General features: G+C 30.5%; 3 protein-coding genes across 10 annotated transcripts; 2 read left to right on the forward strand and 1 right to left on the reverse strand.

Annotated features, from left to right (window-relative positions):
• Positions 1 to 5963: 5963 nt before the first annotated feature.
• LOC114173762 (uncharacterized protein At1g27050) lies at positions 5964 to 7700 on the forward strand. The gene is made up of 2 exons (XM_028058349.1): positions 5964 to 6414; positions 7215 to 7700. The coding sequence occupies exons 1-2, from the start codon at positions 6094 to 6096 to the stop codon at positions 7455 to 7457; spliced, it is 564 nt and encodes a 187-aa protein (XP_027914150.1). The 5' UTR covers positions 5964 to 6093; the 3' UTR covers positions 7458 to 7700.
• A 6617-nt stretch (positions 7701 to 14317) lies between these two features.
• LOC114173759 (protein PTST homolog 2, chloroplastic) lies at positions 14318 to 24216 on the reverse strand. 5 transcript variants are annotated; one of them, XR_003602556.1, is made up of 10 exons: positions 23591 to 24216; positions 22611 to 22764; positions 22062 to 22257; positions 21781 to 21989; positions 20986 to 21131; positions 20755 to 20902; positions 20130 to 20198; positions 19877 to 20036; positions 16269 to 16839; positions 14849 to 16149 (listed from the first exon to the last, which is right to left on the reverse strand). XR_003602556.1 is itself a non-coding variant. In XM_028058343.1 (8 exons), the coding sequence occupies exons 1-8, from the start codon at positions 24088 to 24090 to the stop codon at positions 19938 to 19940; spliced, it is 1521 nt and encodes a 506-aa protein (XP_027914144.1). In that variant the 5' UTR covers positions 24091 to 24216; the 3' UTR covers positions 19642 to 19937. The 5 variants fall into 5 exon arrangements, 1 of the variants encoding a protein (XP_027914144.1); XR_003602558.1 differs by lacking the exons at positions 14849 to 16149; positions 16269 to 16839 and adding an exon at positions 14318 to 14560; XR_003602557.1 differs by lacking the exon at positions 16269 to 16839.
• On the forward strand, positions 16731 to 19419 carry LOC114173761 (ultraviolet-B receptor UVR8). 4 transcript variants are annotated; one of them, XM_028058346.1, is made up of 9 exons: positions 16731 to 16845; positions 17011 to 17246; positions 17370 to 17525; positions 17647 to 17805; positions 17876 to 18043; positions 18120 to 18251; positions 18357 to 18446; positions 18709 to 18807; positions 18884 to 19404. In XM_028058346.1, the coding sequence occupies exons 2-9, from the start codon at positions 17048 to 17050 to the stop codon at positions 19054 to 19056; spliced, it is 1176 nt and encodes a 391-aa protein (XP_027914147.1). In that variant the 5' UTR covers positions 16731 to 16845; positions 17011 to 17047; the 3' UTR covers positions 19057 to 19404. The 4 variants fall into 4 exon arrangements, with proteins under 4 accessions (XP_027914147.1, XP_027914146.1, XP_027914148.1 ...); XM_028058345.1 differs by lacking the exon at positions 16731 to 16845 and having other exon boundaries at positions 16970 to 17246; XM_028058347.1 differs by lacking the exon at positions 16731 to 16845 and having other exon boundaries at positions 16970 to 17246; positions 18712 to 18807.
• Positions 24217 to 26897: the final 2681 nt, after the last annotated feature.

Consider the following 26897-nt stretch of genomic DNA (forward strand, 5'->3'; position numbering starts at 1 on the left):
AATGACTATCCGTATTCTACAAAATAAGTCTTTCAAATTTTTTTACAGTCATCAATTTTTCAAAATAAATACAAACAAGATATACTAAATAAACGTTAAAAAAAATTCAAAAACATAAACAAAACTAAAATAAAAATTCTTCTATAAAAAAATGAGTAATAATTTTTATATAAGATTTCTTAAAAAAAATATTTTTACTCAAATGAATACCGAATGTCCATATCCGATATTCTTTTAAATGTTTCTTTTAATTTTTTTAAAGAGATTTACTAAATTGTTAAATAAATAAAAACATAAATTACTAAATAAATATTTTAAAAAATAACTAAAATCTAGAAATTTTAAAAAATATTGTTAAATTCAAAATCCTGCAAAGAGTAATAATATTTATAAATAATTTCTTAAGAAAAACAAAAATCATCATATAATGAATTCTGACATTTAGAGATGCCGAAAAAAGCATTGGAAGTGCATGGATAGCCCTAACAAAACATGTAGCCAATATTGTTTTTATTGTTAAGTCTCTCATTAACATGTTGGGTTTGAAAGGAAGAAGAACAAGTTTTTACATCATAATAAATTATTACACACTAATACTATAAATGCTTATGTAGATTCACATAATTCAAAATACATTCCGCGTATCGAAACTTTCATGAGTAGTCAATTCAAAGTAAACAAATACAACAATTATGAGTCTAAAGTAAGTGCCATAAACAATGGGTATCTAAGCTGGTTTTTGATAGTGCCAAAGCCTTCTTTCGATAATAACTCGGTCTAATGTATAAATTTTAAGAGGAAAGGGAGTGCATAAGAGATGTAAGAAGAACAACAACAAATAAAGTACAAAAATAATGTTATATTATAATAAATAATAATAAAATGATTGATAATAAATTATAATAAATAATAACCGATAATAAATAATAATAAATATAAATAAAAAATAATTCCCAATAAATATATAAATATAAATGATAATAAACAATAATATTAACAAATACAATAAATATTAATAAAATAATTCATAGTAAATTATATAAATAATAATCAATAATAACTTATTATAAATAATAAATAATAGTAACATAATTCGTAATAAATAATAGTAAATATATAAATATAAAAAATAATAAATGTAAATAACAATAAATAAATAAATAAATCATGTAAAAGAATATAGTAAATAAATATAAATAATAAACAAGTAATACTAAATAATATAAATAAAATAAAAATAATTAAAATATTTTTTGTTCAATTTTATCAAATTAAATACTTATATTAAACTGTAATTATACCTCTATAAAATCAAATTAATATAATAGGTATATCATAATTTTTAAAATTTCCGTGTTGCACCAATACATACAAATACTAATAAAAGTACATAATAAGATGATGGGAATGAGCAAGAAATGGCGCAAAAGGTTGATTGGCCCAATTTGGCCCACATTCTAAATGAGTAATAAAAGGTCTGGTTCGAATTAAAGAAGTTATATTTCTGAAATTGAAATCGAAAAATTAAATTATTTTCAACTTTTAATTGTAGATTTTGTTATAAATTTTTTAACACATGTATATAATCTAACAAATAATACTATTCCAGTATTTTCCAAATTATTATTTAGAAAAATGATCTTACCTAAATCCATTAAAGTATAAATTAAATAGATTGCATAAAACTTAATCTATTCCGACTACTATTTTAATCTAATCTGAACAAATTTTACGTACTCTCCAAATATGCATGGATTTGGAACCAAATCAATATTGGTGACAAAATTAGTTTGAATTTTTCTAAAATTTATATCTAAATATTTGAACCAACTTCAAAATTTAAAATTCAATTTTCATAAAATAAAGTTTAAATTGAAATTTCTTAAATTATTTTATCTAAAAAAAAGTTAAACCATTGTTAAAATTATTTTATTATTTAATTTTATTTACGTGTATCAAATAAATTATCAATACATTAAATAACTACCAACTTCTATCAAATTCAATATTTATTAATTATTTTTAACTTGTGTCCCGGTTAGAATACCTTTATTATAAACAATTTTAAAGTTATGTTATAATAAAAAGTTTAACTATATATATATATATATATATATTATCATTACTATTGACTATAATTTTTTTATTATTATATTACTATTATTATTATTACTAATAATAATATAAGAACTATAATTATTATAATATTTATTATTATTATTATTTTTATTATTATTATTATGATTTGATACACATTTTATTTTTATTTAGTATGTATGACTCATGTTTTAATTACTTGTCCTTTTTATTTATTTTATTGTTCATTTATCTTTATATTTGAATAATTATTTCTATTCAAAAAATAGTTACTAAAATTAGCAAAACAATAAAACTGAAAAAATATTATTATAAATAATTATTTACATTTAAAATATAATAATTAAGAGGATAAAATTTAAAAAAACAAAAAAGGACACAAAAAATGTTTATCTCTTTATATATGTAGTTGCATTATTATTGTTTTCACCGCTACACGATATTATTATAGTGATATTATTATTATTATTATTATTATTATTATTATTATCATTATTATTATAGTTAAACACATATTTTACTTTTATTTACTACAGTATCATATCTGAATTACTTGCACTTTTTATTTGTTTGATTGCTCATCTTATCTCTCTCTGCTTGTGTAATTATTTGAATTAAAAAAACAGTTAATAAAATTAGTAAAATGATAAAACTAAAAAATTATTTTTTTATTATGAATAATTATTTAAATTTAACAAATGATAATTAAGAGGATAAAATTGTAAAATAAAAGAGGACACAATATATATATATATATATATATAAATATATATATATATAGTTGTTGTTGTATTATTATTATTATTATTATTATTATCAGGGTTAAATATATTTTTGGTCCCTTAACTTTCAGTGAATTTTGGAATTAGTCCATTTTGAAACTTTAAACCAATTTAGTCCTTCATCTTTCGAAATATGTGGATTTAGTTCTTTTAATCAAATTTTGTTAGGTTTATTGAATGTTTCGTACACATTTCAGGATTGTATTTGAGTATTTTATAATGTTTGACACATTTTTGCTTTAATGTTAAGTCAAATACTATCACGAAAGGCACTTAAAATGTCAAATAAACTTAACAAAATTTGATTAAAAGAACTAAATTCACATATTTCAAAAGATGAAGGACTAAATTGGTCCAAAGTTTTGAAATGGACTAATTCCAAAATTTCCTGAAAGTTAAGGGACCAAAAACATATTTAACCCTTATTATTATTATTATCACTACGAGATATTATTATAATGGTATTATTATTATAGTTAGACACACATATTAATTTTATTTACTACGGATCGTATGTATTTCAATTACTTGTCATTTTTATTTGTTTTGTTGCTGATGTATATCTTTATATATAATTATAGATTATTATCGTTAACATTAACCTTAATATTAGCATTGACATTAATATTTATAGCATAAACATTATTATTATTATCATCATTAGTTTGTTATTATTGGTATCATTATTATTTTTATTATTATTGTTACTATTCATATTGGTGTTATTATTATAGTGTTTTTTTTAATTATAAAAGACATTATTATACTAAATACTTTTGTTAAATAGATATTTAATTTTTTAAAAATTTTACAATTTACAATTTATATTAATATTATTATTAGTATTTTTAATGGTAAAATAAATATAATAATAATTATATTATTATTCTAAAAAGATTTGAAATAAATAAATAAATAAATAACCGTGCGTACAAACCTCACTTTAAAAGTCGTGGGGTTAAGTTAGGCTTAAAGTTATTTTTTTACATGGTTTAAAGTTAGGCTTAAAGTTAAAAAAAACATATTCTAATGAGATTTTTTAGACATTTTGTTTCATCATTTATCGGGCCGCTAACTGACCACTCATTTATAGACTCATACACGAGATATATATACCTCAGTGGTTGGAAGTCTCACATCGGCTAGAAATAAAATAATTTCATAGTTATAATGGGGTGCAAACTTCATCTTAAAAGTCAGTTTTGTGTGATGAATTATGCTTAAAGTTCATTTCTTACCACGCACGGGTCATAAACTATTATAATTATTTCGTAAAACCACAAACCAATAACAATAATAATTAAATCAACATGACTTTTAATTATTAATTAATTAATTAATCAATTGATCACCTTAGTATTATAATAAAGAAAATTGAGTCTGCAAAGCCTGATGTAAATCCCTTCTTCTCCCAAATGAGAAGGGAAATCAATGAAGATGCGACGTAGGAGGGTGGAGTGATTAGACAATAACTTTGACTCCTATATGAAATTTGCAGAGGAAGCATCACAAAAGGTGTGAATTAAGTGTAACAAACTTATAAACAAAATTGAAAATCGTCTTATTTAGACACAAATTCTAGTGTTTGCATGCAAGTTCTCAGTTAGCAAACAAAATTGATAGTCTTCCTTACAAAACCTGACTTCAATGCATTAGATTTTTCTCAGAAGTCGTCCAACCCTTGTATGACTCTTAATTTTTCAAAACTAAATTGTATCTCATCTTTTACATGCATAACTTTAGTGGGTTTGCCGTATTTAATGTCGTCCACTCTCTGACTGACTTTATGCAACATATTTTCAAAAGCAAAGTTGTTTTCTAGTTGTTTGACTTTCGTGCAAGTTGAAAATTCAATTTGAAGTTGCGTACTAGAAACATGACTTAACTCATAGGTTTATTAAAAGAAAAAGTGCAATTTTATATTGAATTTAAGCAAATGTGCACAAATTTAAATTGTATGACTATGGATAAGTTGTATCAAGCTGGTGCAACTCCATTTAGAAGAAGTCATGCACCCAGGACATGATTTCACACCTTTTAAAGTGAAGTCGTGGTAGCCCTATATGACTATGAGTCAAATACAAGTATGATTAGTAGTAGTCTTAAAATTTTTCTAAAACAAAATGAAGTTGTGTATGAGTGTAAAATATCTTTAATGTAATCTAAAATGGATTGAAGTTGTGTAGAATTGACACAACTTTAGTGTAATATGAATTGAACTATGCCACCCCTCTACAACTTCAATTAATTTTAGATTACACTGAAATTGTGACACCAATGCACAAATCCACGCCGATTTAGATTACATTAAAGTTGTGCCATTCTTGCACGACTTCACTTGAAAAAAGAGTTGAGAATTATCACTAATCAAAGTCATATTTAATTTATACTTCTCCTTTTACACTAAAGTCATATAAGGTTTAACACATCTTTATTTAAAAAATTTTGAAGTCAGACTACGAGTGTACAACTTATTCACGATAAAATCACACTAACTTAATATCACTTACTCACATTCATAAAATGTAAAATTTTTGTCCATAATAAAATTATCCATTTTTGTGTACCAAAAATTATTGTTGTAACAATAATACTGTGATTACAAATTATAATAAGCATAAATAGATTAGGAGTTGCTTTCAAACATAACTTTTTTTATTTCTTTCAATCTATTATTTTAATCTTTATTTCTAAATTTGATTTTAACATTTCATTAAAATATGAAAAAGGTAAAAAATCTTATATAACATTAAATTTGTTATCATAAATGTAATTTGTATGTCAAAAACATTTATTTATACTGGGTTTGATTATAATATAATTTACATATTTAAAAAAGTCTATTTACTATAATTATTATTTCTAAAGTAAACAATTGTTTGGTAACTTGTAAGGCTAAAATACTATCTATGTTAAAAACCATATTTGTTATGATTTTTAATTGTCTATTAATATGTATTATTTACCAAATGAATGATCAATTTAAGTAGAGAATTTGACTAAAGAGTATTTTTTTACAATGACATTATTGAGAAATTGAACTTGTTATAATGTTAAAATAGTTGACTTTTCTCCGACAAACGAAAGAATGAGGTCAACACCAATTATCTGCAAAATTTTGTAGCCTATTCAAACAAGACCATAGGAAAATCGAATCAAAATTGTTCAGAAAGTAACCTATTCTTTTTCTTCACTCATTCACACAACTCAAAAAATGAGTCGCAAGCGAGACAGGCACTATTTTTCCCGCCATGACGCCGCCGCCAAGCGCCGCCGCCCCTTGCCAGAGCCCGTGGAGGAGGAGAGGCCGACGACGAGGCCTGCGCTGCCTTCCGCGGTGGTCGTGATGGGCCTCCCTCAAGACTGCTCCGTCCTCGATCTCAAGTCTCGCTTCGAGATCTACGGCGCCATCTCCCGCATCCGCATCGACCGCGACGCCGTCGGCTACATTACTTACCGGTCAAAGGAATCTGCCGACGCCGCCATCGCCGCCGGTGTTGATCCCTCCTTCGGAATCACCGTTAGCTCCAAAAAGGTGCTTCCTTTTACCCTTTTCTCACTTAGGGTTTTGAAGTTCACGTTTTTAATTATGATTCGTGAATGTTTAATGTTTTGTCTGAAGTGCTTACTACTACAAAACTGAATACAGTTGAGGAATTTTCAGCTTAGTTGTTTGTAACTCGATTAAAAAAAAATGGGAGCTTTGAAATTGAAGAGGAGAGAATGAGCTTCGAAATTGAAATTGAACAAATTTGACAAATACCCAATTGTTTAGAATTTTGGTAAAAGTTTGAACCTTTAGGTCTGTTTTTGGATCGATTTGTTTTAGTTAAAATAGATTTGTTAGTGAAGTGGGTTTACCCTTTCATCCAAGACAAAAACTATTTGAAGCTGCTATAGTTCATAATCAATCATGAACCTGAAATCATATTCAGAATTTCTCAACAATACAGTTTATGTTTGGATCTGAGTTGACAACATGTTTTTTGAGAACTACAATATACATTCCCAAGTTCTTAGACACAATGGAGAAGGAATAATGTGTTGCTTTAGCGTTGAAAGAAATTATTGGGTTATGAGGAACTAACATGTGCTCAATTCCTATAATTGTTTTAGTACATCGAATCTGCTTGGATGAATTTTTCTAGAAGCACTTTTAGGAGAAAATTATAAAAAGAATAAGTTAACATTAGTTTATGAAGAGCCTATTTAACTTTTTTCCTTTTTTCTGAGACACTTACGGAAAAGCTCATTGAAATATATCCTAATGGGTAGATAAATAGAAGTGAATAGATTCATAAAGGGAAATTTGAAAGAGATTGTTGTGTTTAACAGGTTCAGGTGTTGTGGGCAACAGATCCTCTAGCCATGTGGAGGGAAGGAGTTGGTAATAGCAAGGATAAAGGGCATATGTCAAAGCTTGTTCGTGCTGAGGCACCTTTGAGCAAGCGTGGAAGAGGTAATAGACTTGCTTCAGCTATAGGGAACCCCAAACATGGTGAAAATAGCTCACGTAGCCCAGTTTTAGAAGTGCCTTTCAAGGGCCGAGAAATTGTTGCTTATGATGATATCCTCTGACTATCAAAATCTGTACTTTTAGAGCCTTATCTTATTCTGTATCAATGATTTGAATATGGCATTTAGATCCTTGTTTTCTTGTTAAGTATGTTCTCAGTTGCCGAGCTTCTAGGAAGTGACTTGTGGAATTGATTGTGATGTTTAAAGAACACATGGTAAATGTAATGTAAATAGTTGGTTTTACATTGTCATGTCTTATCCCTTCATTTGTTTATATTTGAAAGTGAAACATTGTTCATTTCATAAAACCTTTTTTATTTGAATAAACTGTGATAGTGTGTTTGGATAACACATTTTTTATTTAGAACATTGTTATCCCCCACATCTTCTGATTAGGGATACTAGGTTACAGATTTGATGCACTTAGTAGGACATAAATTCCAATCATTATAAGAGAAAAAAACATTTGAGACTTTACATCTCATCCATGCCTAAGGGTTTAATTTTGCCAAAGTTAAAATTTTCTCCGGATTCACTCTTTCTTGTCTAAATACAATCTCATTCCTATGGTTCCATATGTTTTAAATAATTGATATCAACAGACACTTCCATTATTTATTTTGTTGCTCAAAGTCAATAAAAAGAATTGTTAGAAATGCATATCTAGCTGGTTATGCCAATAAGACTAGGTCAGACCTAGCCCAACTTGAATGAACTAAGTTGGTCCAGACTCAGGTGAACATGAATTGACATGAATTGACCCCAACTCTATTGAATGTGGGCTTGTCTGGACTTAACTCAACTTGTATTTAGATTGACTTGATTTGACCTAGGTTCAGGTCAGTTAAGCTCAACCTAATTCTAGGCACTACTTCGACTTGGACCAATATGGTTTGATCTAAGTTTGAGCTAACTTGATTCAATCTGAACCATGAGTCAATTCGGTTTGACTTGAATTCGAATGAACTCGACATGAAGTTTTAATGCACTTGGCTCAACCTTGGTTCAAGTCAACTTGCTTGTTAGGACCATGCCTACTTGGTTCAAGCTAGATCCAACTATAAGCTAACTTGGCTTGCACTTACATGACCCAACCATGTATTATCTTGGATTTGATCCGATTACCAATTCAAAAATAATCTCATTTAACAAATTAAAAAAAAAAGTAAATATAGAATTGAAAAAATAACATCAATTAAGATAAACTAAAATAAACTGTCAATATTAGTATTTTTTATTTTTAATAATTATTTGATATTTATTTGTTTTTAATCTAGTGGTGATTGAAATATTTTATTCAAATAAGAAAAGTTAAATTTTATTACATTTGAATTATCTTATCAATACAAAATATTTAAAAAATAAAACAATTTAAAATAAAAGTAATTCAAATACATTATGTTTAAATATCTTATAAATTGTAAAAGTTCATATCCAAATACAAGATTCAATTAACTCTCGTGAGCGTGAATATGTAACATTTTTGTTGTGACCGTAGAGAAAAACTAAAATGAATGAACTTTTCAAAGTTGACCAATGATGCATGCTTTTAAAGTGTCTAAATCCGAGTGCTTGATTTGTATAATTTTTAAGACTCTTTCATAGGTTTACTGATTATTTTCTTTTTTTCTTCAATTCATTAGACTTAATGGTTTCTCTTTCATGACCAACTCGGACTTTGATTACAAGTTTGAGGGCTTGTGTTATATATATAGAGAGAGAATTAAATCTATTATTCTACTTATTTTATTGTAAAATTTATAATTGGAACAGATTAAAATATGAATTTCAATCATGTTTGATAATTTAAGATTAATGTAATAACAAACGAATATGATCACTAGAAACGGTATGAACTAAACTGTATGTGACAAAAGTATCAAATTTAAATTTAAATAATTTTTTAATTCAAATGACATAAATTTAAAATATATTTAAATTTATTTTAAAATTAAGATGTAATTGGCAATATAGTCTTTCATCTTTTCTTGTAGATATAGTTTGATTTCTTATATTTTAAAAAGTTCAAGATGTTGCCTTATATTTTTAAAATAAATTACTGATTAAAAGTGGTAGCAAAACAATATTTCTTTATGAAATGTTTTACCTAACAACTTTTAAGTTATTTATTCTATCTACGTATTTATGGCAATAATCACCTATTTTACCAAGTATTAATATAAATAAATAATAAGTGACATTCAAATGTATTAAAAACTAAATAACATTTAAGTTTTTTTAAAAATAAAATAATTATGAGTCAATTCATATATAAAAAAAGGATAATGATATTTTAACTTTTATTTTTTTTTATTTTTATTCTTTATTCTCTTACGTGGTTTAATATAGGTTATTGATTAATGTATCACTATTTTTCTTTTAAAACAATCAATAATTCATATACTAAATCACGTCAAGAAATAAAAGATAAAAGTAAAAAAATACGAGTCAAAGTATAATTTTCTATAAAAAAAATTCAAGGGAACGAAATTCAATTTATCATAAATAAAAAATTTATATATTTGTCAACCTAATTCTACTCAAATTCATGAATTTGAACGCATTTTACTAGTGTGGCTTATAACCCTTTCTCGCCTAGTATCCCCTTGGTTGGTTCTCTAGTCCTCATTACTTCTCCCTTTGTTTTGGACGTGTTTTGTGAAACATAAAACCTAACATGTTTTTAGAAAATAAAAATGGTTTAACACGATGTTTACTAGTTTATGGAGTTTTTGTTTTCTTCTCGTAACATTATTATTATTATTTTATTTTTTAATTCAATATTTGAATATTTTTCAATTTCTGTTTTTCAGTTACTCATTTATGTTTTCATTTTTAAATGTCCACTAAAAATAAATGTAGGGGAGAGACTGGAGGTCCTTAAATTTTTAATTGTGGTAACGATGAGAAGCAATAACGTGTAATGAAAATATTTGAGAGAATGTTTTTTATTATCTTTTAACAGTTAATATATTTAAAATATTACCAGAATTAATTTCAAACCAAACAAATGGCCTTTTCTTTATTCCCTTTTAAAAAGAACAACATAAATTTAATCTCGGAAGTAAAGAATTAAACTAAAAAATTAGTCTAAAATATTGAAGTTATTTTTACTGTTTCCACTACAAGTATTTAAAAATAGAAAAGAAAATAAAATAAGGTGACGTATAAATTAAAAAAAAAGCCAGTTCAGATGTGCTCGGTATAAAATATAAAAGATAAAATTAATTTAAAGTAAAAGATGAAACTAAATATAAATATGGTAAGAGGAAAGATTATAAAAATAAAGGTGCAAAGAAAGTGTGAATCGTGATCGGTGGGTGTGAACATTTTGGTTGGATAAGAAATAAACTTTTGACTTTAAAAATAATTAGAAAGAAAAAAAAAAGATAAATATCGATTTAAGTATAGATATATTTTTACTTTTATTTTCATCCTACTTTAACTTTAATTTAATTTTATCTATTTTATTTGGTTAAAATACTCCGTTGGTCCTCGTTTTGGTTCAGAAATCTCAAATTGGTCCTCGTATTTTAATTGGTCTTAATTTCGTCCTCGTTTTTGTAATTCAGTATTAAATCAGGGTAATCACTAACAATGTTAAATTTTTTAACGTTAACTTGGTTTTGATTTTCTGACGTGGCGTTTATTATTTTTCAGAACGGCACAGTGACTGCATGGATTGAATTAAAAATAACATAGTGCTTGAAAAACCCTAAATGTTGTAATTAGGAAATTAGGGATTGGATTGGGAAAATCAGTGTGAGGCGTGGATTGCGAACCCCATGTGCGTGGACGAAGGTGAAGTAGGACCACATTTTTCTTCAATTACATTTTCACTGCACCATGAAAAAAAGTTGCAGCCAACAACTTCTTCACTTCCACCCTATCAAACGAAACAAAAAACCCCCAATTGCAAAATTAGGTTTTCCAAAATCAAAATACAAAAACAACATACACAAAAAACAGAACTAAATTCATTTCCATATCTCATATCTTGAACTTTGGGCATCTCCAAAATTTTCTCCCTTGTTCTTAGCAGTTCTCATGATTGCCTTCTCACCGCAATAGCAAAGAGGTGCGAAATCAAACCTCCTCCCCACACCCCCATGAGAAGAAATGGTAGAATTTGTGCAGGACGAGGACGAGCAAGAATGAGAGGGAGACATTACCGGTGCAGGATGAGCAAAACAGAGGAGACCACAAACCTTCCGCACCCTCTTTCAAATTCAAACACTTATCCTCTCCCAATATTACCTTCTTAAAAGAGAAGACAACAATGGTTGTTTAAGGTGCCAACCACAACTCATTGACACGTAAGATTGAACATTACAGCCACATCATCACATATAAACGCCGTTTGTCAACAGTTAACGATTGCCCTGATTTAATACTGAATTACAAAAACGAGGACGAAATTGAGACCAATTAAAATACGAGGACCAATTTGAGATTTCTGAACCAAAACGAGGACCAATGGAGTATTTTAACCATTTTATTTTATTTAATCTTGTTTCTTTATTTCTTTATTTCTTTTTTATCCTTTTTATTTTTTATTTAATTTTAATTCAATTTTTTTTATTTTAATTTTGATTTTAATTTTAATCTTTTTTTGTTTACTTTTCTTATTTTATTTTGTTTTATTCTTTTTTCGAAAAATATAAAAATGAAAAAAGTTAAAAACAAGAATTAAAGTTCAATGAAAAAAAAAGAAAATGTAAAATAAAAATGTTTCTTAATTAGTATATCTATATTTCTTTTATCTTATTTTATGTAATTTTATTTTATTTAGTTTAATTTCATTTTATCCCTTTTTTATTATTTCTATCTTATATCATTTTACTTTATGTTTTTATCTTATATTTATTTTATTTGTAGTTTTATTTTATTTTATTTATATAAAGAAAAAAGAAAAAAGAAGAGGGAAAGTTAATCTCAAAATAAAATAGAAAATAGAAAAAGTGAAAAAGTCAACTAATTCTAAATTCTACGGCATACCTCTCTCTACCTATTTTGATTAACCGGAAGTGGCCGGTGTGTAGGAGTTTCAGAGTGTATTTGGATTGAAAAATGAATTTGAAAGAGTGAGTAGATAAATTTAAAAGAATGGATGAAAGATTGTGATTAGGGATGACAAAAATACACGTTAGATATCCGTATATAAAATATGTGATGGATAGTTGGTACTTGTAGGTAGCGGATATTTTAATAACCGCTTATAAACATACCAGGTGCGATTATCATATTATCCATACTTACGGGTACCCGTTTTCCGTAAAAAATTAAAATTAAAATTATGTTTTATTAAGTTAAACTTAGTGAAAATTAAATTAAATTTATATTTTATTAGATTAAATTAAATTTAAATTTAAATTTAATATAATTTATATTTTATTTTACATTTTTTTGTACTTTTATTTAAATTTAATTTTAAATATTTAATTTTTTTTTAATATTTGCGGGTATCCACGGGTACCCACATATTTTAAGACACCTTCAGGTATTTTTTTAAACAGATACCCGCGTGAGTAACGAGTGAATTTTTTTTTGTCACGGATCGGGTTACAGATAGACACTATCCTTGTCTCCCGTTGTCATCCCTAATTGTGGTGTTGTTTGTTTAAAGAAATACGTAAAGAGATTTAAAGATAAAGTTGATAAAATTTTGTAAATAATTTAATGGATATGATAAATATGAAAAGAATGTTTTAATAGATTCAAATTTAAATTACAATTTTGTCCTTATAGTTTAAATTATTATAAAATAAATTTTTATTTTTTTATTAATTGAATTTAATTTAAAATACAATGTCAATGGTTAAAAATAATTTTAATTTAAATATTATATTATAATAAAATAAATAATGTATTATTATTCAATAATATTATGTTAGAATGCTTTATATTTGATTATTGTATTATTATTATTATTATTATTATTATTATTATTATTATTATTATTATTAATAATAAGTATTATACTTATTAAGCCACTCACATCACAACTCTAAATGTAAATGTGCATTTTTTTCGTCGTATTTACTGTTAATGAACGATTGAGAGCAAGTATTCACATAGTTTCAATGAATTTGAAGTGATTTAAGAGGTTTCAATGAATTTGAAGTGATTTAAGAGGTAGATATCTGATTTGAGTTTATGGGTATGTTCTTTTGTGGGTGATGATTTGAGGGAGAGGGAGATGATTCATTTAGCTTGATTAGAAGATGATATTTATATTGTTCTTTTTTAAGAATTTGGGGGTGATATTAGAGTAAATTTGAGAGTAATTCTTGTAAAAGTTTGTGAAAAATTTGATCGATGTGACTAAAAAAAAAATAAATTTAATAGATGAAAATGTAAAGTGACCTAATTGTCCTTGGTGTTAAAAAAGTATAATAAAATGATATTTAGATAAGTTGTTATTAGTTTCTCATATATTATTATCATAAATAAAAATATTTTAAATATTTATTAATTGAAAGAATAACAAAAATTTATTTGATTTAAAAAATTTAATATTTTAATGTAAAAAAAACATTTCCAACCACACCATTCTCGCTGCTATGAAGCCCTTCACCAACCAAAACGCGTATCAGTTCCTATCACATAAATGCAATGAATGGTATTTTTAACTTTAGCTATGGATAATGCACTCAGTGGAAGCTCGAGGCATGGTAATGGTCATGCTAATAGTGAAGCTGGAATGGGTTATCAGCAATTCAAATGTGCTATCATTAGTATAGATAACAATTCAAATGTGCTTTGTGATGATGATGACTTCGATAAACATCAACAAGAGTCATTTTCGTTTACTGGATCGAAAAATTTTCCGTATGGGTCAATGGTAGATGATATCAATGATGGGATTCCTCGCCTGTTATAAGGCGTTCATGCATGCATGGAAAGTGAAATGGATCAGGTTCCAAAAACAAACAATCAGTTAAATAGAGTTCAAAGAGTTTTGGAATCGGTTCCAAAATAACTTAACAGGTTCCATACTTGTCTGCGAAAACAACAAAAAAATACATCCCATTCCAGCAGACCATGTCAACTCCGCCGCACCATGACCTATCCGGCGAGTCGCCAACCTCTATCGTGCTCGCCACCATGTCTCTTCTCAACAAACCGTAGTGGTGGAAAGGTAGCAAGTCCAGCAGAGTTTTCTAAACGAAGAGAAAGAAAGGAAAATGCATGACAATGGTATTCAAATGAAAACAAAGAAAGGAAAAGTGCATTACAATGGTAGGGAAGAAGCTCCCGTCACCTCCTACAACTGAAGTGCACACTCAGTTCTTCCCAGCTAATACAACACACCAATTGCATTCCAACTTATTAATGATAATTGAATGCTTCATTGAAGACACTCAACGATCAAAATGTCCTCAGGAATCTATACTGTTCATGCATCAGGAATCTATCTTATTCATGCATCAAGAATCTGCATTGTTCTCTTCATTTCAATTCCAGAAGACAACACCATACTTAATTTATTTCAAATAAAATAATAAGGGTAATTACATAAAAAAACCTCGATCACTCTCTAATCTCTTCATGATAGAGAGATGAGAGTACATCCCAATCCCTCAAATCGTCACTTTTCTTTGCTTTTAAATCAATAAAAAAATTGCTTTTAAATCAACAAAGAGGAACTCAAAAATTTTCTACGCTTCCCATCACTCGTGCACAGAAATCACCTAGATGAGAACAAAACCTATATCTTCATCCCCGCAAATATAGATGATTTGGGATGATTTACTTAATGGATTTGTTAAACATTGGTGAGTGAGACCTTTAAAACTAAAGATTAGGTTGTTGTAGTAAGCTTAGGCTTAGGCTTAGGCTTAGACTGCCATACATTTTTGCATGAGAGTGGAATTGCTTGCAATGTTGAAAGAATTGAATGGCAGGAAACTTCATCCCATTTGGGGTCACCTGTTCCCAGAGCAGGGATCACACGCAACTCTTGACCCCATTACACACATCCACTATCTCCATAATCACCTTTTCTCTTCTTCCAATTTTTACAGAAAAGCATATCGGCTACCACTCATCTCGCAAGTGATTTTCTATTCTCTCAACCTTCATCTCCATCCAAGGGATATTCACATTCAAACCTCACAAATTTTTCCAGCAACAAAAAAATCCCAATGACCTCTCCATTTTGCGATCATTCATCCTCATCGAATAAAAATAACAAAAGATAATAGAGGGGGAAAAAGATCAACAACAGAACCAGGATAAAAAAAAAAAAAGAGAAAAAAGTGAGGAGGAAAAAGATTACAACAACAGAACAGGAGTAAGGGAACTCAAGACCACCAGCACAGAGAGAGCTCCAAGAGGTAAGTTCTGGACTTTCAATGTTTGTTTGTTTGAGTGAGCATGATGTATGTGTGTTAAGCTTTGTGTTTCATCTTCAACTTGAATGTCATAAACGAACATGATACACTGTGTTTGCTGCATTTATCTGTGTTTAACTGATTGGCTCTTGATTCGAATAATCACATGTCCTGTTGTTGGTCAAGTGCTTAACGATCTTCACCCATCATGGTGGCACAACCGAAAACCACCCTCTCCCTCAATCCTCACGGCCTCACCTTCTCACGCCAACCCTTTCTTCTTCAGTTTTTTCGTCCCAAGAAACAGAAACCCAAATACATCATTCCCTCAACCATCAATCATCATACATAGATCACACAACAAAAACTTCTCCATCACCAGTTAGCCTTCCGGTGCTTTCACCTTCATCTTCCACCTGCAAAAAACATGGAAAAATACAGAACCCAACCCACCGTACCCAGCCATTCAATCCATTATATCTGAAAAAAAAAAACACACAAAAAATTCAGGAACAATGATCTCATTTTCCAACACCTCCATTTACTTATTCTCGGCCAGTGCAGCTCATTCACGCACCACCATCATCTTCATCTTACACCTGCGTAAAAATCAAAAATAAAAAACAGAGACCCCCATTCACCGAACGGAACCCCCATTCCAACACCAAACACTCGCGTCTCATATTCCCAAATCACACACGTCCAATCAAAGCAGAGAGTGCCACCGGCGAGTCGGAGTTCGAATGAGCAGATCAACGGCGGCTTCGATCATGGTTGGTAGCGCGACAGTGGGGCTCGGTGCCGTGGCTTCCAGGACCCGGTGTGGCTCGCGCGAGAAGAACAAAGAAAGGTCGGCCAGGGGGTAGCGGCGGCGCTGGTTATGTAGAGGGCAAGGGCTGCCGCGGATGAGAGTGAAGGAGAAAACCCTGACTCCACGTGTGCGTGATAGAAAAAACAAGAGGGAACAATTCGGGAAACTTGGTTCTCGGCGGTGATGCTCCGGGGGTGACCGTCGGCGTCAGCGTCGTCTCTCGCCGGCGGTGGGACGTGCAGTGGCGGCCCTGACTGTTGGAGGCGTTGTGGTCTGCGGTGATAAGGAAGAAGAGCTGCAGGTAGTTCTAATCTTAATTAGGGTTTAGTTTGTTTTAGAAAAAGTCGGGTCGGTGTCCTTCGTGCTTGGTATAAAATATAAAATATAAAATTAATTTAAAGTAAAAGAACAAACTAAATATAAATATTACAAAGAAAGTGTGAATCGTGATTGATGGGGGTAACAGTGATACTGGGAAGACAGGGGAGAGACATGAAGCGGTGATGGAAGAATCCGAAAAAACAGAGAAAAAAGATGAAAAAAGAGAACAAGTTGTGTGGAGTTGGGGTGCTGGAACCGAGGGTCAGTTAGGAACAAAGATTGTTAAGGATGAGCTCTTCCCTCAACTCCTTCACCAACCCTCTCTCTCTTCCATCTCCTCCCTTGCATGTGGCGGCGCTCATGTCATAGCCTTGACCTCTGGTATGGTATAACAGCGTTCTTCATCTGTCTTTTTTCTCTTCTTTTTCTCTTCCAATTAATTTGTAATCTTTCTTCATGTTAAGGTTATGTTAAACTAATGATGATGATGATGATAATTTGTAGCTGGGAAGGTATTTTCATGGGGTAGGGGCAATTCTGGGCAACTAGGCCATGGAGAGGTTGTGAGTAACGCTTTGGTTCCCAAGGGTGTAACGTCATTGGATGGATACTTCATAACCCATGTCGCTGCTGGGTGGAGCCACTCAGGTTTTGTTTCAGGTTTGCACTCTTCTGACTGTGTCTTCAATGGTTTTGTTGAATGTTGGGGTTACCTGGTTTTGTTTTCTGTTGAAAGTGTTTTTTTTTTTCCTTTGATTTGTTCTTCTTGGTTGGTTTTCAGATTCTGGGTGCGTCTTCACTTGTGGGGATGGCACGTTTGGTCAACTGGGGCATGGGGATTATGCCTCACACTGTTCTCCTGTAAAATTGCCATGCTTTGGTGATCAGCGTGTTGCCCAGGTTGCATGTGGAATGCGCCATTCCCTTGTGTTGTTGAAAGGTATTGGATTGGTGCCTAGAATGTGTTTGTTATATTGCTCTTTTATTTAGCAAAGGGCGTTGTGATGCAGATTGTGTAGGAAATCAAGTTTATGGATTTGGCTCTGGGAAGCGTGGTCAGCTGGGTGTCAGCAATGATAAGGTCAAATCTGTTAATGTTCCTAGAGCTGTTACTGGCTTTGATGGTGTTGAAATCATTGGAATTGCTGCAAATGGAGATCATAGTGCTGCATTATCTGGTAACACCACCACTTTCCCCTTCATGATATCTGTGGCACTAAATTGTTCTCTAAAATTATTCTATAATATCTTTAGTTGATGGGCACGTTTATACTTGGGGAAGAGGCTTCAAGGGCTTTGAAGATGCTCCCGTTCCTCATTGCTTAAACTCTTCATTGAATTTTATCAAAGTAGCTCTTGGATGGAACCATGCTTTAGCTATGACTGGTATTTCTTGACATTGAATTAAATACCCAACAAATTTAATGATTTCCACATTTCTATCAATTCCCTATTTAATAAGTACATTTTGTTGTCAATTTCTTTACTCAGGTGAGGGAGAGGTTTATATGCTAGGTGGAAACCACCTTGGAGTGCTTAGTGATCTTCAGAACATAAGCCCCCAAGCCATGCATGTACCTGGTAATGCATTAGAGTTAACGTTGAACAATAAAGACATAATAATTTTTGTACTTCCTTGTTGCATACATCTCTGATATTTAGAACGTAACTTATTGCCATCGAGTTCCATATTACTAGATTTAAACTATCGATTCGCTGTCATAATCATCATGAACCTGCATAAATTCATAGATAATTTATTTGGGGGAGAAAGATGCGAATTTTTTCTTGTCATGGAGAATGCTTATATTTATATTATGTCTTGTCATTGCGTAATATTTAGTAGATTTAAGAGAAGTCAATGTGGAGAAAGTCCCTGGCCTTGAAGGGATGAAGATTACTGATATTGCTACCGGAGCCGAACATTCTGTCATTGTCACAGGCAAGCTGTACTCTTTTGGTTCTTGAGGAGTTTTGAATGACATAAAAGTTCTGACTTATTTCCCTCCTATTTTCAGATAATGGCGAAATAAGGACATGGGGTTGGGGTGAGCACGGTCAACTTGGTTTAGGAGATACTCGCGACCAAATCAGTCCTGTTACAGTAAATCTAGGTTATGATCTGAATGAAGCTGAATCAATTAAAGTTTTCTGTGGAAGTGGGTTCACGTTTGCTGTAACCATGCCCTAAATCCTCCTCAATTGAAGTTTACATTTACCATCGGCCTGGCCTGAACTTCCTATGAGAGTGATAGAAATGGTACATTCCAAGAAACATTCCCAGAAAGTTTTCTGCTTAAATATTATGTTGGATTCAGGCAACATTTTACTGGACCCTCACAAATTTGAGAACCTTGAAGGGAAGTGACTATGGGTGATCCTCTTCTCAATTACCAAAAAATAGATGATAGCTGTTCAAGATTTTCCAATTTATGGACACTTTGCTAAAACTCCTTTTTAGTCCATTTAATAACTGTCATTCTTCCAACAGAAAGTGAAAGGAATTATTTCCCTTTTTATATATTCAAATTGACTGGGACTTAGGAATGTCAAATATGGTTTTGTTCCGTCGTCACTGCTCATCAATTGAAGAAGCATATATAAATAAATAAATAAATAAAAGAAAAATAAATATCTACCAGATTTCGATCTCAAAGCATTAACCTCCAGAAATGAAAAAATCTCAAACCATTAACTTCCAGAAATGGAAAATACACTGCATTGAACCATTTCTCATCTTTTACAATTGATAAGAGAAAGTATGCCAAAAACAACATTTAAAACAGCAAGGTGGTTATGTAACCTTATTATTACTACCATTTACTCGTACTGATACGACCACAATTATATGAACATGTTAAAAATGATTGAGTGGGTTTAGTTGTTATCAGTCAAGATATCTACATCTAAAACTAAAAGTACTAGTACGTGGACTAAGTAAAAGAATCAATGAACTTCTCACCGAACATTTTGTACAAAAGTGAAAAAATCGGGGAAAAATGGTAACTAACCTAGTGCATGTCATCCCTCCTGTGTTCCAAAGATATTATCTTAGGCTAACTTTCTCTTCCATCATTCACTAACTATAAAAAGATTATTCTCATAGCCATCGTTGGTTACAATAGGACGCAACGGATCAATTTTCCATTCTCCATCTACAATGAACTTCATCTGCAACAAAAAACAATTAAAATATGCCTGCTACGTGTATCTATCTTATTGGGCACAACATCAATAGTCATTAGCAGATAATATACAACTAACCTCGTATCTTCCAGGATACAACTGCAAGCTCACAGAAAATATACCACTACTTAACCTCTCCATCTTTCTCTGCAATGTAATTACTATCAATTAAATATTTTATGCATTTAAGTCAATTGCGCTCAATAAAGTAATCTGGAAAATATAGTTATGCTTAAGCATGCATTAGATCATTCCGAGTCAAAATTGATTTTGCAAAATACATTGACAATAAGGAAAGCAATCTGATTTCTAATTTTATCAAACAATTGACCTAGCAAATAGTGATTTATGAATCCATAACCCATGTTGAATGCGCCAATCCTTAAGTGATTTATCCTTGAACAAGGTCAGTTGTGACCCCCGAGACAAACATAAAATGGAATGGAACCCATTTTTAGAATGTGAGAATCATAATATGCTTCTCGAGAAAGGTCGCATTATGAATAGTTGTAATACACACCAATGGTTGAGTTATTGGTGAAGCATTTTTATGATATAAATCACTAACATTGTTTTTTATTGTTATATTTTTTAAACACTTAAACACATTTTTTTTAATTAAAAAAAACTTTTTTTTTCAGAAAAATGTACACGCATGCAGGCTGTAATATCTACAAATAAAGTTACTGGGAAGAGATTAGACCTTGTTGGACCAACCATCAAATGATCCCGTTAAAAATACTTCTGAAGCATTATTTGGCCAGACTACACAAGTAGTCTTCAGCATGTGCAAAGCCTTTTGAGCCTTACTAATCTTCATCTGCTTTTCTTCGACTAACTTATGTGCATCCCTGGGAGAAAAGATGCAATATTGTCAATATGTTATTTATCTATCTATACATATGACATATTAATGACTGGTGTCTGGGTATACATTATTGCCAATGACATCTTTCCTTCTAACACTGCCAACTTAGCCTGTATAGAACGCAATTTGTCCTGAGCATTCATGATCTCATTTTCCTGAAATTCCCAAGCATCGGAAAGCTTTGCCAGATCATCAGAAGAGCTCTTATGGACCTATTGAAGAAAATGCAGCATGCAGATCAGGACTAGTTTAGGATCCCAAGGAGAGACCTTCATAATAAGGTTTGACAGTAAATTGAGAGCAGTGTCAGAAAGTTTAAGACATTGAACAGTTACTACGAGATTTCATTAGCGTAGGAGTAGCTACTAGCTACCACATATTTCGTTTTGCTTACGGTAAAGAAAGTAGAACAACTCCTTGCTAACAGCAGTCAAAGCACACAGCCACACAGCATATATCTAAGTCCGTACTAAGAGCAGAGACAAAGAGAAATGTCCAAAAAAATAAATAAAAGGTTTCGGGTAAAAGGAAAGCAAGAATTAAACTTCTTCAATAAAATATATTACATTGATTTAACGCAAAATTTTAGTAACATTCAAATTCTTGGGTTTATTGTTCAATATATAGTATATAGTGTTTTTATTCTTGTTGAGTATTAACTCCCTTGGCTTGTGTGATTTTCTCAACCAAAACAAGTTGCGCACGAAAACCCCTCTGGTATCTAAAGTAACTGGCAGCAATTTTTTCTTATCATAAGTCAGTCCCAACTTATCACAAAGCGAAAAACATGCTATGAGCTAAACGAACTTCAGTGAGAGAGAACTGCAGCAAAAATTCAGTATTAGATATAGTTACACTCACTATCTGCTTGGTAATTTTATCTGAGCTAGACCTCAACGAGTGAAGGGTAGAAGATAGCTCGGATTGCAGATGCTGGATACGGGATTTAATGTCATTGTGACTTGCATTTCCATCAAGAGAATATAATCCTGTTTCATTGTTTATAAGTTCAGACGAAAACTCCCTTCTCATGCCTCCTTTCTGAGTTTCACTAGGAATAATTTCAGCATCTGACACAATTACAAAGATATCAGTTGATCCCCACTACAATAATAAGACATGTTCTGAAAACGTAAAGATACCTTCAAAATCTGCATCTGGAAAACCATTTCTCTGAACAATCCAACTCCGCCATGACTCTGGCTTAACTGAGTTTTCTGAATTTTCAGTACCTAATTGTGACCCATGCTGATCAGGTTTGATCTGAGAACCACTGGGATGACTGCTTGTGGGGCTAAATGAGGGTGCTCTGCTATTATTTTCAAGGCCAGTAGCTATCTATAAAACAGAGGAGATAAAAAATGAAATATTTTAAAAAATTCAACATAGTGAAGACTGAAGAGCATAAAAACTATAATATTTCAAAAATTGATTCTCTCAGCTTCAGTGTGCAACAGCTCATTCACATGTTCATTGAACAGTAAAATTAACAGATAGGTAGAAATATATAATATGAGAAACATTGGAAGTGTGAATGTTAAACAGAAAATTTCATAACTCAAATGTTTCGAAACTTCATAATATGTAATATTTTCTCAATACTAGCATATGATGTACAATACTAGCCTATGATGTAAGAAGTGCTGGAAAAACTAACTAACAACATTTGAAGTGGGATAAAAATTACTTACTGCATCCACAGCCGTTCTATGATCCCATTCATCTCCGTCTTCATTATTTTCAGGAGAAATATTATCTACGCCAAGCCCAAAAGATCTACTTCTTTGTTTCTCCAATCGATTCAATATTCCCGCAATGCCAGATTCATTGTCAGCTTCAATTTCTCTGCATACCAGAAATTAACACTCAAAACCTCGCTTGTCACTTGAACTTACATCAGATTCATCTATTTGACAACAGGAACAATATAGAGGAAGGAAAAAAAAAAGTGGATACCTATAAATTAGATCATTCTTGCTAAATTAAGCAACAATAGCCAAGCCTTTTCCTACTAAGTGTGGTCAAACACAACGATTAAACCACGCCATAATGTTCTATCACAACTCATATCTACTGATAAATCAATGTTCTCTAAATCTCTCCTTTTTTCTGTAGCTTTATTGGGTCTACTCTACCTCTAGCAATTGGGCTAACCTTTGTTTGATTTACTCTCCTCAATTGGCAATGGGATTTCAACATATTTTGTCAACAAAATGCTTAAACACCTAAGACAAAGCCCTTACCTTCTTTCCCATAATAGGTGCCACTGCCACTACAACTTTCTCTCCAATGCATCCTAATCCTATCATGTCTAGTCCAACGCAACAGTCTCATTTCTTCTATATTTATTCCATTCTCTTGTTAGTTTTGTACGACCTGACATTCAATTCCAAAGTCTTGTAACTATGCAGTATATTTACCCCTAAAGCTTCACCTATATTTTTCTGTCAAGAACAACACCCATGTCACTACTCCATTTCATCCAACCTACAAGAATGTTGGTGGCAAATTCAAGCCTCCCTCCAAGGCCCATATGCAGCCTTCAAACCTTCCCCATGCACTTCAAGCCAGGTACATACAGCAAAAAGAAATTCCAAAAGATACACACGCGGGAAAATGTGAAACAGGTTATCAAGAAAAGCAAGAGACAAAAAAGATAACGGAATCTCACACTGAGTCATCTGTTTGGGAAGAAGAAGAAGAAGGTGAAGAAACCCCAGAAACCTGAGTGGCATAACCGTCAATTCCATGGCTACAATTATCTTCAAGACCGCCAATCCCACTGGACCTGCCATTCAATTCCCACCCAAACGCAAGCCACCCTCCCTCGTTGACAATAGCGTTAACCAAATCCACCCTCCCTGCAGCAACCAACTCCTCTTTGGTGGGAAACGCTTCGGGCTTATCGGAACTCTGCATAAACTCCAGAATTTCGGATTCGAGAGAGGAAAATTCTCCGCCCCAATCCTTACACCGCCGCAAGAACCCAGTACAGGACCAGCACAAACCCTTGTAGCAGGTCCCCCTCCAAGAAGAATGGAGAACCGAACCAGGTTCCACCTCAAACCGGCGCGCCCGCCCGGTCGAGCCGGGGAAGTAGAGCGGGGCGACAAGGGACGGGATCAGGTGAGGCGAGAACAGGGAAAGGGAGGGTGCGGTGAGGAAGTGCATGCTTGGAGCATTTCGTCGAACAGTAAGTAGGCAATAGAGAGAATAAGAGTGGTGCGCGCGAGAAGAAAATGGAAGAAACAAAAAAGGGTGTAAGAAAGAGTGAGTCGGCAAAGGAAGCAACGAACAATGCCTCATAGTTGAAGGAATAAGAAGAAATTACTTTTTGTTACCATTGGCGTTGTTTGGATTCTGGTGGATAAATATTTATTTTTATATTGAATATTTATTAATTAAAGTAATTTATTAAAAAAGTTTAAACCAGTGGCAAATATATGGTAATTTAACAAATAAAATTTTAATTTTATTTAAGATAAGAGTAAGAAATTAATAAATATTTTCCTAAATTATTAGCCGCTCAATTACAAAATATATATCGAAAAAAAAATCAATTAAAACAAAAATGCAAAAGTACACAAACCTGGATCGTAATTTGAATTATTATCTCCTTATTTCCCTTTAATTTATAAGAATTAAAAACACATTATCTTAAGCAATTGAGACAAGTGGTTCACACCACTTAAATGATTGATTTGTTTTGATAATTTGTCATATAATTTTGTATTTGAATCTTTTCCTAATATTGTCGTGGGGACACACACAGCTAATTACTGTGGGATGCAAGAAGCAATAGCCCTTCTTTCATACCTATGTATGTAGTGCTAAAAATATGATGGACTTTACAACAACTCATCATAATTGAATTTGACGAATTTTAATACAATTAATAACATAAAATAAATTTAAAAATGGAAGTGTAATACAATTAAGTAAGCAATTATTATTTAATTAATTAATAAAAATAGTTTGATGTTTTTAAATGATTTAAATCATATTGCAAATTAGATTTCAAAAGTTATTCGATTTAGACAAGATAAAACACAGCCTTTTAACTTTAAAAATATAAATAAAATTAATTCTTAATTCATAATTTTTAAATGCCAACTCTAAAAAAGTAGGTACTAATAAATGCAAACTCAAACAATGTGTGATTCACATAATCAAAGATTTTTTATAAGTTCTATTTGTCTTTGCTTTGATATATATTAGTCCGTTTAATTCATAACTTTGTTCTACATCAGTTAATTTTATCTAAGTACTAGTTTTTGTACCCGTGATATGCACGGGTTAATTTGATTTTAAATTTTTTATTATTATTAAAAAAATAGTAAATATTTGTAATTTATTTAAACAAAAAATTGAGAAATATCAATATATGGCATGTGTATTTTTAGATGTTGATAATAGTATGTACAGTGAACTAACAATGATTTGAAGAAAATATTAAAATATTTGAACAATAACTATAAAAAAATGAGTTAGAATTTGTATAGTCCTAATTGTTTGGGTTCCGACCTGATTTCTCAAGATGAATAATATATTCCTAATTGGATCTAAGTTTGTCCTTCTACTACCTGATATTCTATTAAAAAATATGATTGTACAAGAGAGAGGAAATATTTTTTCAGTCAATTATTTTTTTTTCTACCTACTTTGCCTATAAAATATAAATTAAATCTCAGGATAAAACTATTTTTTGCCCTCCATGTTTTTTATTTTACATAAGTTTAAGAAAACACTTCATTTTTGTTTCAGCAACAACACTCTCAGTTTTTTGTCAAAATAAAACTATACTTATGATTTGAATTTGTTTTGAAGGAAAATCTATACTTTCAAGGACAACATTTTTGTGACATTTTATTGAGGTGTATGTTTTTGTAATATGAACAAACTCAACAATTAAATCAAGTTTTCAAGTGAACCAAATAACATATATATGCATTTTTCCTTATAGTACATGGCCTCCTTAAGTACAATCATAAAAAATGGATCAAAATTATATCTATCATTTCAAAATGTTTTGAATGAAACGTACCAAATTTTAAAAATTATGCTATATTTATTACGTTAACTTGAGTTTACAAAAATATATTACAATTTAATTTAATATAAGTATTTTAGTTTATAAAATTAAATAATAATATTTTTATTTTTCTTATGATAAAAATGTATTTAAGTTATTTACATTCTTCTTTAATAAAATATATTGTATATAATTATTTTAAATAATATATTGAGATCAAGTTAATCAAAATTAAGAATTCAAATTTAATTTTAAAAGAAACATTATTAGACAATGTAGAAAAATGTAAAGTGTACACTCTTTAACAATAAAAATATAAACGATAAAGAAATTATTGAATATTGTCAACATCTAATTTCGTCCGGCTTAATAAAAATAATAGAATAATTAATAATAAAATATATTTAAAAAATAATAAATAATAAACAAATAAAAATTAATATAAAAATAAGTAATTATTTTTTCTTTTTCTAAATAATAATAATATGATAATAATAAATAAAAAGAAAAAGATTGTTTTGATCTTTTATGTATTTTCTTTTGATGCCTTGTTTTTATTTTAGCCCAAAATACTCTATCCACCCACACTGCATCTTCTTGCAACTAACAACAGACCAAAATTTTATATTCTCACCCCCCACTCTATGCTTTGTCATTTCTGCTCCAACTCAATAAGTTAATGATGGGATTCTAATATTTAGAAGTAGAATTTGTCCTAATATTTAGGATCGTTTTTTTTCAAGGATAATTGATTTCATGCTCTGATTTTATAACACTTCTTCTCCCTATAAAGAAAGTAGTAATATGATTCTAAGCAATATCTCTTACTAATTAGAATCAATTTTTCTGATCACGTTTGATTTTGTGCTCAGATTTTGTTTGATTTGATTCCCATAATGTGATAATATTAAGACTAATTCTTGCCTTTCAAATTTCTTTGTAATCA

The sequence above is a fragment of the Vigna unguiculata genome, chromosome 2, assembly GCF_004118075.2.
Source record: "Vigna unguiculata cultivar IT97K-499-35 chromosome 2, ASM411807v1, whole genome shotgun sequence".
Taxonomy (NCBI): Eukaryota; Viridiplantae; Streptophyta; class Magnoliopsida; order Fabales; family Fabaceae; genus Vigna; species Vigna unguiculata.